The sequence below is a fragment of the Dermacentor albipictus genome, chromosome 5, assembly GCF_038994185.2.
Source record: "Dermacentor albipictus isolate Rhodes 1998 colony chromosome 5, USDA_Dalb.pri_finalv2, whole genome shotgun sequence".
Taxonomy (NCBI): Eukaryota; Metazoa; Arthropoda; class Arachnida; order Ixodida; family Ixodidae; genus Dermacentor; species Dermacentor albipictus.
This window is the reverse complement of record NC_091825.1, coordinates 89,550,092-89,566,569: the sequence shown is the minus strand read 5'-3', so window position 1 is coordinate 89,566,569 and position 16,478 is coordinate 89,550,092. Positions and strand designations below refer to the sequence as shown.

At 44.9% G+C, this 16,478-nt stretch overlaps 1 protein-coding gene across 8 annotated transcripts; it reads left to right on the top strand.

Annotated features, from left to right (window-relative positions):
• The first annotated feature begins 580 nt into the window (after positions 1–580).
• LOC135906879 (zinc finger protein 91-like) lies at positions 581–15,185 on the top strand. Of its 8 annotated transcripts, none has more exons than XM_065438515.2 (3): positions 714–1,525; positions 1,775–3,306; positions 15,163–15,185. In XM_065438515.2, the coding sequence occupies exons 2-3, from the start codon at positions 1,809–1,811 to the stop codon at positions 15,168–15,170; spliced, it is 1,506 nt and encodes a 501-aa protein (XP_065294587.2). In that variant the 5' UTR covers positions 714–1,525; positions 1,775–1,808; the 3' UTR covers positions 15,171–15,185. The 8 variants fall into 8 exon arrangements, with proteins under 8 accessions (XP_065294583.2, XP_065294587.2, XP_065294588.2 ...); XM_065438516.2 differs by lacking the exon at positions 15,163–15,185 and having other exon boundaries at positions 1,775–2,594; positions 2,763–11,456; XM_065438514.2 differs by lacking the exon at positions 15,163–15,185 and adding an exon at positions 9,973–11,456.
• The last annotated feature ends 1,293 nt before the right edge of the window (positions 15,186–16,478 follow it).

Sequence of the window (16,478 nt, the reverse complement as noted above, 5' to 3'; positions counted from 1 at the left end):
AGCCAAGCGCGAGCAGACGACGCCCGTGCCTTTTTGGAGCCTGGACGCCTAGCGTCGTGCAGCGGGTAGGAAGATAAAAAGCGGCGACAGAGATGTCGTTGGGCGCACGACCAACAAAAATGTCGAAACAGCGATAGACCGCGATTTCTCGCTCTCAAAGCCTTAGTGGTGCAGCGGCATATGTAGAGTGTAGCAAGAGCGCATCGAGAAGTGCCGATAAATACAATGCAGAACGCTAAAGTGTCGCACCGTGCTAGGCGTGTCGCGCGCACTACAACGATAATAGAGTTGACTGTCGCTTCATCATTCGATCTACGTAGATTCCCAGATTTTCGAAGACCTGAAGGTGACGTCGGTGACAGCATCTCAACAATCGCGGACGTATGCGAGCGAAGCAGCGGAAGGGCGCGGAAAGCGCCGAAAATAAGCTACGCAGAAAATCGATACTCTGCTGTCACCAACCAGCCACAGTTTCGCATAATAAACTATGAGGCCTTCAGCTCCACATTTTGTGACGAGATTTCTGCAAACTCTGTTTCAGAGTACTATAATTTTAATGCTTCTTTGAATTGGTAAATGCTTGCGATAAATTAAGCTAGCTCTACGTATTGTCTTTCCGTCGGCACAGAATGCCACCAGTCCAATCGTCATCGCAGCAAGCAATATATTTTTGACTCGTAAGTGTACATAAGTAGATGAGATTCGCATTTCGTTGTATTGATATTAGAGGGCTTGAAACAGATGCTCGGCATGCGCTCGTTGTTTGCTTGGATGGCATGGCTTGTGTGTGACGCTTGTAATTAGAGGTGCTTGCTGTGCCCTACAGTCGAGTGCGAGGCACGGCTGTAGGCGTAAAAAAAAAAACTCAGGCTAAAAAAAATACCCTCTTTGTTCTCTCGCCCAAATTTGTGTTTCTGGATTGCATGCGGTCGTATATCGCTATGAAAACATGGATGCGGCGCATCATTTTTGAATGGGCGCCGGAGGCGGGCGTTTGCGTGCGCTTGCTTCGAGGGGTTATGGTTGCCTTGTGCGGTGCCACGGGATGGATCGCTGTGGTCAGTTCATGTGGTCAGTCATTAGCGACCTAAATTAAAATCGACGTTTATGATAGCGCTTCCGCAGTGTTATTAATATGCGCCCGGTGTCACTTGTGGCTCTGGGCATTGTTTAGTTTCGTTTTTGCTTACGCTTGTGTTCGGTGTTAGCACTTTGCCTCGAAAAGCAGTCATGCTGAACGGAGGCGCAGGTGCGAATGTCCATTTTGCGCCCGCGTTGGCCCGTGCCTATCGATAGCCAGCAGGAAAGAGCGCTTGCTGTAGTTTCGCGGCGGCGTTGATTCCTTATCGTGCGCGATGCTTTAACGTGCGTTACGCTTCGTGAAATTCGGTTTTCTTCTTTAATTCGTGTCAAATATGCGAATGGCATGCCGAGAAATAAGCCCTAAGCGTGCATTTCTCGTGTGAAATTTGACTACGCGAAGCTGCTCCCGTCGATTCGTGCGTTGCCGTCCAGTTTCGGTCAGGTAAGTGCTGCAGTGACCAGCTAAGCGAGGTGATTTAGTCTGTACGCATTCCTTACGACTTGCGCTCATCGGTTCTATGAAGTTCCGAGCGCACGTCCTTTCAACGCAGTCGCTATGAACTTCGGTCGCTCGGAAGTGTCTGTGCACATCGTTACGGTTACATTAGGTCGCAGATTTAGAAGCGTTAACATTTGCTTTGGTTGCCTTACAGCGCCTGACATTTCCAATTAAATTTTCTTTTACGTGCAGGAACTACCCGTAGGCTGCACGCAGCGCAGCCAGGATGACCCTGCAATACGTTTGTCCCCTATGCCCGTACGAGACACGGGCACGGGGCATCCTCTACCGACATTTGCTCATACACACCGGTGTCAAGCCGTACTGCTGCGAGAACTGCGGTCGCCGGTATGCCCTGCCTGAAACACTGCTCGAGCACATGGCGGCTCACCGCCGGGAGCCGCCGTACAAGTGCGGTCGATGTACGATGGCACTTGACCACTTCTCCGAGTACCTGAGGCACCAGGTGTACCACATGCTCAAGAGCATCCACCGCTGTTCATTCTGCGGCGAGGGCTTCGTCTGGAAGCAGGCCCTCAAGCACCACTGCAAAACTCACAAGGAAGGCAAGCACCTTTTCCACATGTTCTTCCGGAAGACCGCGGGAAGGCGGAGAACTCGGTACCAGGACGAGAACGACATGCCCTTAGACCTCAAAATGAAAGTACCTGTCCAGGTGGGCAAGGGCTCACTGGACTGCCCCCGGGAAATGAAAGCCGGTAATGGCTTGAGCAGGCTCGGAGAGCAGGACAGGTCAACTGGATACAATCAGCAGCCTTCTCTGCAGCCACATGCATTTGGCAACCTCCTGACACCAGGTGGCCCATCACTTCTTGACAGCTACTTCAAGTTCTACATGTACCCACACCTTGGTGCACCGCTACCTTACCAGAACGGTGCAAGCCTGCTGTCGCCCGTGTTGCGTGCCTCTCCCAATGGTCACGAGGATGAAGATATGCTGATGGAAGCTGGCCTCTACATCTGCCGAGTTTGCGGCTGGCAGTTCACCAAGGTGAGCCACCTCACGGCCCACATGTACATCCACACTGGTCGCAGGCTTCACAACTGTGACATCTGCGGCAAGAACTTCACACGCAAGGGCTCTTTGAAGCTGCACCGGCTGCAGCACCACGAGGCAAAACCGCACCGGTGTGACATCTGCCACAAAACCTTCTTGCAGGCTCGCTACCTCCGTGCCCACCTGCTAGTCCACCGCCGGCAAGAGGCCACTTCAAGACCTCCGGAGCCAGAGCCCGTGCCCAAGCGCTTGGATGTGCCCGTGGTTTCGCCAGTGTTCCAGGCTTCCTTCCAGAGCATGCTTCATGCTCCAGACATGGGGCCTGCGGAACCGGAGGCTGCTGAGTCTCCCGAGTCGTCCGGCAACACTCCATCGTCTGCTCACCAGTGCCCAATTTGCCAGAAGGGCTTCTCGCAGCCGTATAAGTTGCGGCGCCATCTGGTGATTCATGCCAGCCCCCGCATTCACCAGTGCAACATCTGCCAGAAGGTGCTGCCCTCGGTGACGGAGCTGCGGAGCCACAAGAAATCGCATGGCCGCACCAGGCAGCACTGCTGCGAGTACTGCAAAAAGGATTTCTCGTGCTCATCCACACTGCGGCGCCACGTGCGTATCCACACAGGCGAGAAGCCCTACCAGTGTGAGGTGTGCCTCAAGCGCTTCTCGGACCTGTCCAACAAGAACTGCCACATGCGCACGCACACTGGTGAGAAACCTCACCGCTGCCAGGTGTGTGGCATGCGGTTCTCCCTCAAAAATGCCCTCAGCTGTCACATGCGAAACCACATGGTCTGAATCGGGTCACTTGTGACGAGGGCAAGGGCTTGTTGCACCCACCAAGCATCACATTCTACGCGAGGCCAGTAGCAGTGCAGTAATGCTGTCCGCTGTAAGTGCCTTCACTCAGAGCAGCTTGCAAGGCCTGTTTAATGATCGGCTGTGCTTTTTCTTTTGTTTGCTGGTCAGGGCATCCGACAAAAGATCCTGAAAACACTCATTCACTTGGCTAGTGAAGTACACCTGGTGTATTCCTTGGTCGCAGGGTTGGGGTCAGTAAGGGAGGCACCATTTTATGAATTTTTGCAGACTGTGCGTCAATGCCTCAGTTGCTGCGTCTTTCTGCTGTCCTTAGAAGTAGACCCATCTTAGTTCAGCTTCTGAGGAACACTTGTGGCCACTCCACAGCCTGCAGTTGTCTAACCTAGATGCAAGTATGCAGCAGTGCGTGCTTGTTCTCTGCAGCCACATGGTAGTGCAAAATTGTAAATATTACTAGACTTATTACTATAACTAGACCATTACTAGAGGACCGGAATATTCAAGCTCTATATTTTAGATTCGTAGCCCATATCAATTATATATTGCACTTGGTGTGCACGCAGCAATATCAGCCACAATATGCTAAACTAACAGGCCATTTAATATCGTATTGTTTCTTTCTGGTATTGAATCGGATATCTACACCTATGCTCAGAGCACGATTATAGTGGGCATCTGGATAATTGTGGCCACTTTGGCATCATTGATCTTTTCAGAAATCTCCTTACATGGACAGTTTTGTGTTCTTTTGCCGTCAGAATGCAGCTACTATAGGTGGGAATTAAACCAGTGGAAATATGTCATAGCCACTAAGCCTGTGTTGCAACTCTATTTTCTTATAGCGGTAACGTTTCTTCATAAACTCTTGTTGGGAGATCCGGTGACATGCAAGTACGATCAGTTTGTGATTGTTCAAACTCAAAATAATTCAAAGTTCCTGATAATTAAGACTTATTTGAAGGAGTGATTTTATTCATTCAAACATTTGGACAACTAGAGTAGTATATGGTGGCCCAAAAAAGAGGTGATGAACGCACGTTTATAAGGTGCGGCTAGTCAGTGTGCCAGCAGTTGATATTCCAGATGTGTTTACAGGAGCTACTGCAAAATTGCACCACGCCCTGAATCATGTTAGTGGTCCTGATGTTCTGGATGAAGCATTCAGTGAGATTTTCTCTAATCGTTCCTTCTTCATAAAGTATTCTTAAGTTATGTATCCACCTGATTTCACAAAGCAGTGATGTCCCATAGGCTGTGGCATTCTGCATGAATTGGTCCTGGTTTCAACTCCTGGCCGCAGTGGCCGCGTTCTGATGGTCGCACAACGTAAAAACACTTCTGGACTGCCCTTTGGGGGCACTTCCATAACTCATTAAGAGTTGTGCAGAAGCAGGCAAAAAATCGCTTTGCACCTAGGTGCCTATCTATATAAAAACATTTATTCAGGTTTAAAGTTGCTTTTCATTCCGCTTGAATATTGTGGTCATCAGGTAATTCAGACAAGAATCTATAGTTCCTTGGGAGCTTCAATTTTTGCGAATTGACTACATTTGTTTTGTAGCGATAATGATTTGATTTGTTACATACTAAGCAGAAACTGGCTCTGTAACGCCATCAGAAAGATTCATATTGATTATAAAGCTTATTATTTTCAAGATGGGTGGTCTGAAGTTTATAGCTGAAACTAACACACAGACACCACCTACATATACTTACATATTCAATGGCTATGCGGTTCTCTAAGCATGAAGAGGCCAAATGGCACCAGGCGTTGAGCTATTATGCATGCTTTATTGATAGCGAAATGGCATGAAAAGTGCATGCTCCTAGGAAAACATCTTTGCGTCATGTGTGTCAATGTACACACGTTTATTTTTCTTTCTTATTTGTGAAAGGCGGGGGGGGGGGCTCCTTCATTGTCCAGAGGACATCTTTGAGCATACGGCGCCATTAGAAAGCTTTAGCTTGTCAGTATACATATTTTTGTTTACAGTATACTGGTGGTGCAGGTGAAAGCAGCAGTGCTGACGGTGACAGTTCGGGATAGTGTGTTCAACCAGAGCACGTTACGAATGTTTTCGTGTTGAAAAACATGCAGCCAGTAACAAATCCATGAAGATTTGTTACCACCAATGCCTTTGTACTGATGGCATCTTCAGATCATTGTTTTCAAGCACTCTAAAGCACTCCTAAGGGACGTTCTTTCTCAGATGGTCGAAAAGGGGTGCTCCGGCTGCACTTGCATAGTCCTTTTTCTTTTGCCCAACTCCAAATCAAAGGGCTGAGAAGCTGAGAGGCTGTGTTTAGATATTTCACATCTAAACACAGCCTATGGTGGCGCTAGCTGGCTATGTTCCCCTCAGCTTTCGCTTCCTTCCCTCTTCCTGCTCCAAAATGCAGCTGTTCAGTTGGCACATTATATCTCTAACTTGGACACAGAGTGCTTCCAGAATCGGTCTGCTCAGATTTGGGGGACCACAGCGACCATCTGAAGGCGTCATTAGTGATAATAGTTTCACATGCTTTAGTGGAACTTTGCAACACCAGATGCCGCCACAGTCACTGCTGCACCCAGCTGCATCCTCAATGTTGCATAAGCGGCGATATGCATGCAGACAACCTAAAACAATATGCTGACAAAACTCTGGGGCAGTGGTTTGTTGGGTAGAGGACATCTGCAGCTGCACTGTGTGAAAGCGCTTCCAGTGAGGTGTGCTGGGCTTCCATGAGCATTGGTCTGGAAAGAAACAAAGGTGCATGAAGTAATGGTTGATGTGTGTGTGTTGCATCCCACACCCACGGAAGAAGACGTGCACATGTTACTGCTCTCGTTGAGTGCTACAGCCTCAATATTCGTTTTTCATGTACCTGAAGAAGGTTGCAAGACATACAGCTATTTTATCTCTTGCTTTTCAAATGCTCCCCCTCCCCCCTCTTGTTTCTTGCTCATTTCTTTTTCACCCGTTTGAGGTTTTGGCTGCTCTGATATCAGTTTGGATTTTTTGTTTTAGGCTGACAGTCTTTGCCCAGCCACTTTAGAGCCCGAGTGACTTATGTGAGGAGAACAAGGGGAAGGCGGGAGATAAAAATGAGAGACGATGAGCAAAATAAGAACAAAGTAAAAACCGGAGCCAACGTTTCAACAAGTGGACTTGTCGAACCGTTGGCTCCGTCTTTCACCTCGTTCCTGTTTTGCTTATGTGAAGAGGTAATCCATGTTGAAAAAGCGCTGAAGTGGTGAAGTAGGTGCGTACTAAAGAGGGAATGAACAGCACAGAAGATAGAACAAAGTTTCGGATGGCCAGCGCAGTGTTGTCTGCTGTCCTACATTTCATCATATCTTCTGTGCAATTTGTTTCTTCTTTAAAGCATGTTGTGACACCCCACATAGCTCTTACAGTCGGTGTACAATGACTCATCAAGAGTATCACTCTTGGTTTCTTTCTTTAAATATTGCTCAAAAGGGTTTCGGCTAATGTCTAAAAAAGTGCTGCATGATTTTAAAAGCGTTGCATTTGCAGTTGGGTGCGCGATCACTTCGCACTTGCTTTAGTTTGTTGTGCTGCTATTGAAATGACAATAGCTGAAAATGCTCATTTTTTATTATAAACACTACATTCACTTTGTTGTGTCAGAGTAATGTATGCATGTGCTAGCTGTAGCCAGCACGGGTGCAACCTTGTATAATTTTGTCTGTACCAGTCAAGGTGTAGGCATGAATGCCATCTTATATGTTTAGCTTCTGTGTCCATGTAGGCATAAATGCCACCTTTATGTTATAAGCAAGCTTGCTGGATCATTGCAATCTTCAACCAGTGTTGCTCTAGCGTTAGCTATGGTCGTTGAACACTGTCTTCACTGAAGTTGTTGAGATTTATTGATGTCAGTAGGAAGGCACTACACCTGTATGACGAGCTGTGGGCTGCCCAGACTGATGATTGTTGCCATGCCCCAGCAGTTGGACTTTGGTGAGTCGAAATGGGTTTTGAGTATCGAAATGGTGATAGTGTGCGGCTGTTATTTATGCCACAAAATGAACTGTGCAGTTCTCTTTTAGTAAATTCGACACTTGTTTAGTTGACATCGGTCGTTTCTATTTGACCACGTCTCAAAAGTCCTAGAGGACTCCCACACTTCCTTAATTTAAAGGGACAGTAAAGGGAACACTCAGTCGAACTAGACTGGCAAATATACTTCTGGAGTACCAGGAACATGGGTCTCACCGATCTCATCAGATGTGGACAGTACATATTTGAAATTATGTTTAATAGTTTTTCAAAAAACCAAGATTTCATTGCATTCTAAGAGAACCAATAACTTAACCTGGTGAGTTTTATTTTTTCAGTACAATGATTAAAGGCTCTTCACATAAAACTCTTGACTGAAAGGACTTGTGTTTGCAAGTTCAGGTCTTCCTAGCTAATCTGTTGCCATTTCAGGTTCACTTTAAAGGAACAAGTGCAGCAACTATGCATCCTGGTGAAGCCTTCGCGTTTGTGCAGCATGGTATAGTGGCATCACCTAGCATGCACTTGGCTGAGTGACGGCTGTTGCCTGAGGTGATTTCGGTTCACACCTTTGCACCTTTTTCCGCGTTTCTTTTGTGTGTCTGTGATTACATCACACACACCGGCGTTGGTTCTGAGTGGTGCTGTCTAAGAATCCCGGAGTTAATCTTGGACATATGCATGAATGCCCACGGAAGTTGATGGAAAGATGGCACTGAGGTAGCTAATTTGTAAAGCACCGCAAGTGTAATGTGCATTATATGGGCTCAGGGCGCACATGCGGCAAGTTATCTTTTCATCTAGTTTCATCTCCCTTCTTTGTATGGTTTCAACATTTTTATCAGACATGAAAATTAATGTCCACTGTGCTTTTTCTGGCTTCACTATCTGTTTCGTGATATAGTTGTGATTAGACATGACACAGGAGAGGCTTCAGACAAAATTACCTGAACCAGTGCAAACACGAAGTGAAACTTGTTATAGGAAGTAAAATTCTGCATGGTTAGACATTACATGCAAGGAACTAATGCAAAAAAAAACTAAACTTTTCACTTTTCCTTTCTTTTTCTCTACTAAAAACCAACCTTTTTCTGCCAAATAAACTCGAAAAGGGTTTTCGAGAAAGAATTCACCAGCATAAACATACTTAGTGTTGCTCTTTACTGACCCTTGAAATATTGGATGGTTTGAATGTTTTGTTGGAGTCAAATGAACAGGAGTCAGCTGCATGATTGTAATCAGAGTACTTTGTTGGGGTGAAACCATCTTCATCAGTATGTATGTGGTTCCACACTACTGGCTTTTGTGTCTCTCAGCTCGGTGGCACTGTAATGTAAAGATGCTGAAGAATTTGGCTGCTGTGTAGTTGCCACAATGATCATTGCAGAGCTTCAAGCACTCGGCATTTTTAATTTCTTCGTGCCTCTGGGCTCCCAATGATAAGGCCTGTTTGCGAAAGCAAATCCAAAGTGTCTAAAGTTCAAGCAAGCAGTGAGGCTGCTGCCACTGTTATAGTCTTACAGACTTAATTGGGAAGTTTGTAGAGGTGCAGCTTTATTCTCATAATCAAATGGGAATTTCATTGTCCGTGCCCATGCCTTTATATTTACACAGTAAAGGCTGGTCATGATGTGCATTCATTAATGACCTTGTTATGTAGTGTAGTACTGAGTTGTGATTTTTTTTTTTTTTGCGTATGCCGGTGAAGGTGATTGATCATATTGAACACTTTCTTATTCATAACTGTTACAGTATTCCTACTGTGGAATCGGTAAACCTTGGCTGGCTTAATTGTCTTTCTCTTTGTTGCAGGGGCTCTGCATAGGCCCTTGAATTCAGTTTTAACAGTGTTGCTTGACCTTTGTCTAGTTGCACTGTATGAAGTGGCTCATGCGTAGAGGTTTGAGATTGTGCCACGCAAAGGGATATTTGCGTAGCCTTTTATTTTTTTGTGAGGTTGTGCACACGCTAAAGATACTCATCAAGCAATGCTTCAACCTGCAATTATCACAAGCTTGCATGGAAACAGGGTTTCTCACTGAGTTTGATCTCTGTGCAATGGGCAGAGAGTGTGGTACTTCTCTAAAAGCGAGTGTTCCATGGCTTGCAGTTAGGAGCGTGCCTGTTTTAAAGGCGAGTTGTGGCGCACTTATTTGGCTTGTGTTTAAGGTCACACTTTTGTCTGCCATAGGTGTCCTGCCTCCTTGAAGCTTCTGTGGCCTCTAAAGCTTTGACACTGTACCGCGAATGCAGCGGGTACCCGTTCACAGTTAACGTATGCCAAATGTAAAGTAAAGCAGAAATTCTTAAAGGGGCTTTCCAAATCTCCCTAAGAGTGACTAAATTTGGCTCACATGATCGCACTCAGTCAACGCAAAAGTTTTAGTAATTTCCGTTGTTTTGCATCCCAAATCTATTGTTCATCTATGTGCGGCGTCACAGTAGACACCGGTGGAATATTTGTGAGCACCTGCAGCTCTCTTAACGCGCACCTAAATCTAGTTCTACTCAAACCTATTTGCATTTCACCTCCCTTTGGAATGCAGCCTCATGCGCTGGGAGTCCAACCCACGACCTTGTGCTCAGAGGCAGAACAGCATAGCCGCTGAGACACTGCGGCGAGTAAGAGAAATTTCAGCGCATACAAAGAAAGTTGCTTTCAATTTGGATTTGAGATACACTCCATCATCCGTTTCATTCCCCTGGTGATGTGTACTGTCACAGTCAGTACCAGATGTTCATGCTCGCAGACCAGGCAAGTCCTGCCATTGCCATGCTGTTGTTGCCTGTTTGTTGTTGCCCATTTCCATGAGTGCTGCCAGAGCTGTCGCCACGTTACTGCAGTCAGACAGGGCAAACCCAAATAAATTACAAGTGATACTGGACATTCTTGTTTTGACAGCTTGAACGAAATGACTGCTGACAAAAACGGAACTGCCAGTTGCTCAGCTAGTTTAAAGAGACAGGTAAAATCCCATGGGAGGTGTCCATAATTTCTACATAGTTCCAGAATGCAGATTTCCTTCTTTAATCTGTTTTAGTGCATCTATCAGAGAGCACTATGGTGGAACAACAAAAGTTACAACAATAGGTCGCCACCAGCATACATACGAGATCTGCCTAAAAAGTATCCAATGTTTTTTTTTTACTTTAGGGAAAACTACAGAGTGCAGGTTGGCAACACTTTGCATCATGGAAGGAGGGTCTGTGATGTGTTTAGCCTGCCGATGGGGTGAGCATCACTTCTGTCTGCTGTTGTGCTGTACCGTCATCTGGGTTTGTGGCGATTCTAAATGGGCAACAATTGCACAGCAAATTGTACGAAGACTCCAGCAGAGTTGTGTACATAGTTTGGCGATACCCAATAAGAAGCAATTTCAAACATTCAAAAACCCTTTGGCAACAATGATATGGGCATGAAGCAGATGAAAATGGGATACACCTGCATCAAGAATCGCCAAATGTCTGTGGAGACAGCACCACGCTGTAGGCAGTCATCAGCAAGTCATAATAATGCAACTGTTAATAGACTGCAAACATGGATAAAGAGAGAATGTCGGTCAAGAGTGAGATAAATTGCTCATCTTTAGATAGCAACAGAGATGCTGTGAATTACATGTTAAATGCGATTTGCGTATGAAGCGGGTAGCTGCAAAATTTGTCCGCTAGATTTTGCTAGTAGCGCTCGGAGACCTGGCAACCAGAACAGAGTAATGCCTCTGTTCGTGCAGGTTATATGAGTGTAATTTCTCATACACAGCAGAATTTCGGTGGTTCATCAAGCCCATTCTTCAGACATGGCCCCATGCAACTTCTGGCTATTCCCAGAAATCAAAAGGCACCTGAAAGGAATGTATTTTTGCACCTGTGAGATGGAGGTAAGATACAAGAACACTCGTGTAGCATGCTTTGGCTGCACATTATAGAAACGGAGACAGATGAAATTAATATGGACCCTTCCATTAAGATGCCTCTCGTGACTCGCTGTTCATTTCGGGATGTTAAAGTGTTTTTTTTTTTCTTTACAGTTGTTAGAACAAAAACTCGGACTGCTGTACAGCCAGTCGCAAAAGCTTATGGAACCATGGATTCGCGAAGAGGCCGAATTCTCAAAAATCCTGTTCACATAGCCTTGAATTCGAAGTTTCAACCTGTAGTAGTTTTTGCAGCCTACGCAGTGATAAAAGAAATTATGAATGTGATGCCTTAGCAGAGCCACAATTCACACCTGTTGAGAAGCCCACATCCCGTAAATTTCTTTTGCCGACTATACATTTACAGGAAGTTCTGACCAGTAGTTTCAGCTTCCTGGCCAAAAGAAGTTGCACACTAGTACAGCATGACTGGTTGCTCGGCTTAGCCCTCGCCTTTAGGTTTTCTTTTTAAATTATTTTTCTTAATGGCATTGGCACTATGATAGTCTTTCCGCTTGCAAATTGACCTTCATCTTGTAGTATACACTGACCTCGGTTATTTTGCCTGTCACTGCATGTTATAAGACTGGGCGATACTAATGGCATAGAAGCTTACGCTCCGGTGCTGGCGGTGTCACGCTCCGACAAATGACTAGTTTCTCCAGAAATCCACTATGCAGCCGTAAGGCAAGAAAAAAAAAAAATGTTGTATCCAGCTACTTGTGGCCCCATCTCCTTTGCGGGCCTGGATTGTGTAAAAATACTGTTCCACGTTGTCTTGAAGGTGTACACAGTGTAAATAAATAAACTGCAGAGAATCCAGCGCTGAGCTGCATTTAAAAAGAAAAAAACTGTTGTGTGCCCAGTGATGGGGCGCCAAAGTCTTCTGCTACCTCAGCTGATCGGTGTCGTCTTTTCATAGCGGACAGCCTGAATGGCTGTAGTAGAAGCAAGTTTCTCTCTCTCTCTCTTGACCCAAGGTGTGTGTCGCTTAATTTTGTTGTTTCTTTATTGATATGCTGGTTTTTCTGTGTATGTGTGTTGTATGTGTTGCATTGTTGGTACCCTTGGCCAACTGAATGGTGTGGCGCTTTGTAAGGCATTGTACTGAACTAGTGATGAAGGGCATTGCTGTATTTGGGTATTATATTATGAAAACTGCTTTTCTTTTGTTTTTTATGCTGTTCTTTGTGTACAGCTGTCAGTTAGTCATGCATGGCTGTCTGTTAGCAAAGTTCATTTTGGTTTTGTTGGGCGAGAATTTTGTGATGGTCTTTGGCAATGCAGGAAATTTCCTCATTTCCTTTATGCCTGTTCATTGTTCGCAATCATACAAATTTTGTCATAAGTCATCTCCATTTATCAAACTGTTGAACAAAAGCAGAGGAGGTCGTGTACTCGCACTAGATAGATTTATTCTGTGAAACACCATTTACAAGATGGCCCAGGCATAGATACGAGCTGCGTTAAAAGGCACTCCGTGACTTTACTGCTTGTTTCTTTTCAGTTTGGTAATGGCATATCTGGCTTTGCAACTGTTGTGTAACATTAATGACTACGAGGCACACCCTGTACTTATTACTGGAGCAAGTATGTCGTGAAACTGACCATGAATTAGTGGTCGTAGTAAATCTGCTTCTCTTCTTCTCAGTCTTTTAAGTGCTTAGCACCCTGATTTCCTCTATCTGTGAAGAAAATTTGTTATGTGCTCACAAGTTCTGCAGAAAAACTATATTCCATCTCAGTGATTGCGTGCAGTGCAGTGAAGACTATAGCTCATGTCAGCCAATTGCTGGTGAGAGCCGGCAGTTCATTTTAGAGAAGGGAGGAGGGCTCGCGCATTTTGCTCTGTAAATTGTTCCATGAAGGTTAAATTCAGTCGGCATTGCACAGGGAGTGAAGACTCCTTTCTTCCGCGTCTCTGTTTTCTTTGGCTGCTGTGAGCTGTAGCTTTCACTTCACTGTTAAGAATTGGTGAGAAGGAGCATAAAAGTTGCATTCGACAGTTGCGGTAACTAAGGCACAATAGCCATATCGGAAAGCCATTTGCTTAAGCGACACGATTTTGAGTATGTACTGAACAGGGAAGAATGTCTTCCCTGTCACTTAGCAGTACTGCTGGTCGTTGTGCGACTGTGTACGCATGTGTCTTCTGCAGTCACCATGCACTCTTTGGCCCTTGCTGGTCACATGTGATGTACATAGTTCTTCAATTGGCTGAAAGGCAAAGGCTGAAGTTATCTTGCTTCCAAGCACTGTGTTGCTGTTGACCCGACTCGTCATTTCCTCTGTTTTGCTGGTATTACTTAAGAAAAAGTTATACTTTCGAGAGCGCATGGATGTGTTCGTGCAATGCTTGTCCAAGGCTGAACAGTTCAGTGACATTGTGACTGCTGTTGCTGATTCTCTGTAAATAATCCGTGTTCTCTGGAAGTTGGGGGAAATGTCTAGCTACCTCAGGTCATTGACCAGCCACTACTGAAAACGTCCATATGTCGGCCAGTATCCACTTGCCGGTCTTTAAAGTCCTCAGAATGGATGTGCTGCACATTTATTTTTTTGTGTTTAGCACTTTGATATGTAGTGTCTGTTTATTGCTTACAATATTTTGAAAAATAGTAACACATCTTCTTTGGCAGTACTTCATTCTCACCTAATAAGTAAACTCTGTAGTCCAACCTTTTTTTCTGCATAGTATGCGAACATTGGCTTAGATGCTGACATTCTGAAACAAAAGAACTAGCAAGCAAGAAATTTGAATTTAAAATTGTAAGAACCGCAGAACTAAAGACGTGTGTGAACATGCGGGGTACCAGAAAACTTGCAAACATGTTTTTAATTAGTGTTATCTCGTATGACATGCAAAAGGTGGCAGTCTATGGACTGTTCTTCAATAAGTAGTTTCTTGTTAGAATGCTTAATCATCAGCTGACAGAAAACATTTGAAAGCTCTTGCATCTTCTGTTGGCATTCCTATGCATATGCTCATAAAAAAAAGCTGTTTTTGGTGCCGAACTCTCACGGGTGCTTTTTGTGAAGCCTTCTTATTGAGACACCAGCATCTTGCAATTTTCTCTTGTGATCTCTCACTTGCACGTTTATGCTTTTGGGGCATATGCAACAGTGGTGTCGTTGTTCACTTATGTGGTTACTTTTGCATTATTTGGCATTTGTTGTGAGGAATTGTGGTGTGACATATCATTGAGCAGGAGCTTTTTATTACTTTTTGTTTAATTTCACTATTTACTTGGCAAGCAAACAAGCATGGCACTATAGAGCTGCTTTGAAGTGTCTCAATATTTTACATGACTGAGCAGCTCTAACACCTGTTTTACCGTGCAACATTTATTACTTGCTTTCACTTGCTAGAGTCGTTCAGAGTACTCTAAGGATTGTCTTTGTGAATGCAGGTTGTTTTAGAAAGAATGCAACTAAATGTACCGGTTTAGAATATGCTCAGTGTAACATAGTGTCACCTTGAAAATAAAGCATCAAAGTAAACATGAATGTGTCTTTGTATACAGCCTGTCTCTTTGTTAGGAGGTTATAGTACCCTAGGTTGATATATAATGTAGGCACACCTTTCTGAAGATTCTGTTCCTTTTCTGTTGTCTACTGCTCGCAACTGGCCTGATGATAATGTAGGTGCAGGGCCCTTGGACTACTGACAGTGTCTGAAAGGAATTGGAATAGAATATTTACATTATCCTGGCCCTATTCTCATTGTCTGCAGTAAGAGTTGTCACTGTAAGCCTCTGTTTGTTCATCCGAGCCTGTGGTATGTGCTTCGATTCCCTTTGCTCCATCTTGCTTCCTTTGCAGTGGTGTAACACTTGGCTTCCTGATGACCTTCCGCATGTACATAAGGTCTGACACCTTGGCAATGCCAAGCATGGTACAGGATATTAGGAACCTCGACTACTACCAAGAGCGGGTCCAGAGCACAAAATCCTTCCCGATGCATGCTTTTGCATACAGAGAATGAAGGCCATGTACTGCTGCTACAGAAACGCAATTGCCAAGTCACATTTGTGTAAATACAGTTAGTTGCATATGCTTTACTAAAAGCTAAATGAAGACCACTGCTGGTCAGCTCTTGCATTGACCACGGTGCTGATGTGAGCAGTGCTTCATTGAAACTGGGCAAAGCGATCACTTGAGAACAGAAGTGTTGGGCCATTCTCAGCTTACATCAACTAGACTTTTGTTTGTTTTTGTTTTTGACTGGTTAATGGTTGCAAATGTGAATGGGGCAATATCCTTGTTGTAGCTTTGGTTTTGGCTTTGCTGCCACTAGGCGACACTGAAACAGCCATGCCTACAAACATGGGTAAGACTCCTGGTGGGAGGTGCTATAATAAAAACAGTCTTCAAAAGTGCAATAGTGCATGGTGAATACCATAATAGAATGACTGCACTATAGCTGAATTTTCCGAAGTCGAATTGGCAGCGCATTGCCTCTGCAGTCTGGCCTCGCATCTCGCTGCCCTGTTACTTTGAGTTAATCGTATTGGCATATGAGCTAGAGCTAAAGAGGTATGCCGCACTGTGTTATGCGACATTTCGCTTTAGGAGCGTTTCAAGTAGTGAGCGGCAGGCAAGGAAGAAAAAAAAAAGAGCACGAGCAGGAAGTCGATGAGATTTGGCCGAGTTGGGGCGTGCGTTCGTCCAATGACACTTGTTGCATCCCCTGACGATCTACGGCAGTATGTTGCAGAACACCTATCATCGGCACACACGCCGGCGGCATTTTTTAGGGTTGTATCAGCCAAGGAGGTTTTACGAAAAATTTTGGAGTGGCAACTCCCGCAGATTCTTACCAGCAGAGGTGATGCCAGCGCTTTCCCTTAGTTCATCGTTAAAAGCATGCTGAACTAGGCGGAGAATAGTGGCAGTGCAGCTGCTCTTGCTCTGTGGTTATAAATTCTGGAGTGACTGGAAAATAAAAGCTTGTTGTTTTGGCCTAGAATATTGCCAATGGCTTAGTCGTCATATCGCGTTCTCCCGTAACGAGTTGTCAAGACGTTCAGTTTTGATCCTAAAATGAGTGACAGAGACAGACACATCAAGAATCATCTGGATGGCAAAATTGGCCGTTTCAAAACCGCTGAAAGCGAAAAGAAAACGCTTGCACCACT

Coding starts and splice junctions, on each gene's coding strand:
- LOC135906879 (XM_065438511.2), top strand. CDS start 1,809: ATGACCCTGCAATACGTTTGTCCCCTATGCCCGTACGAGACACGGGCA.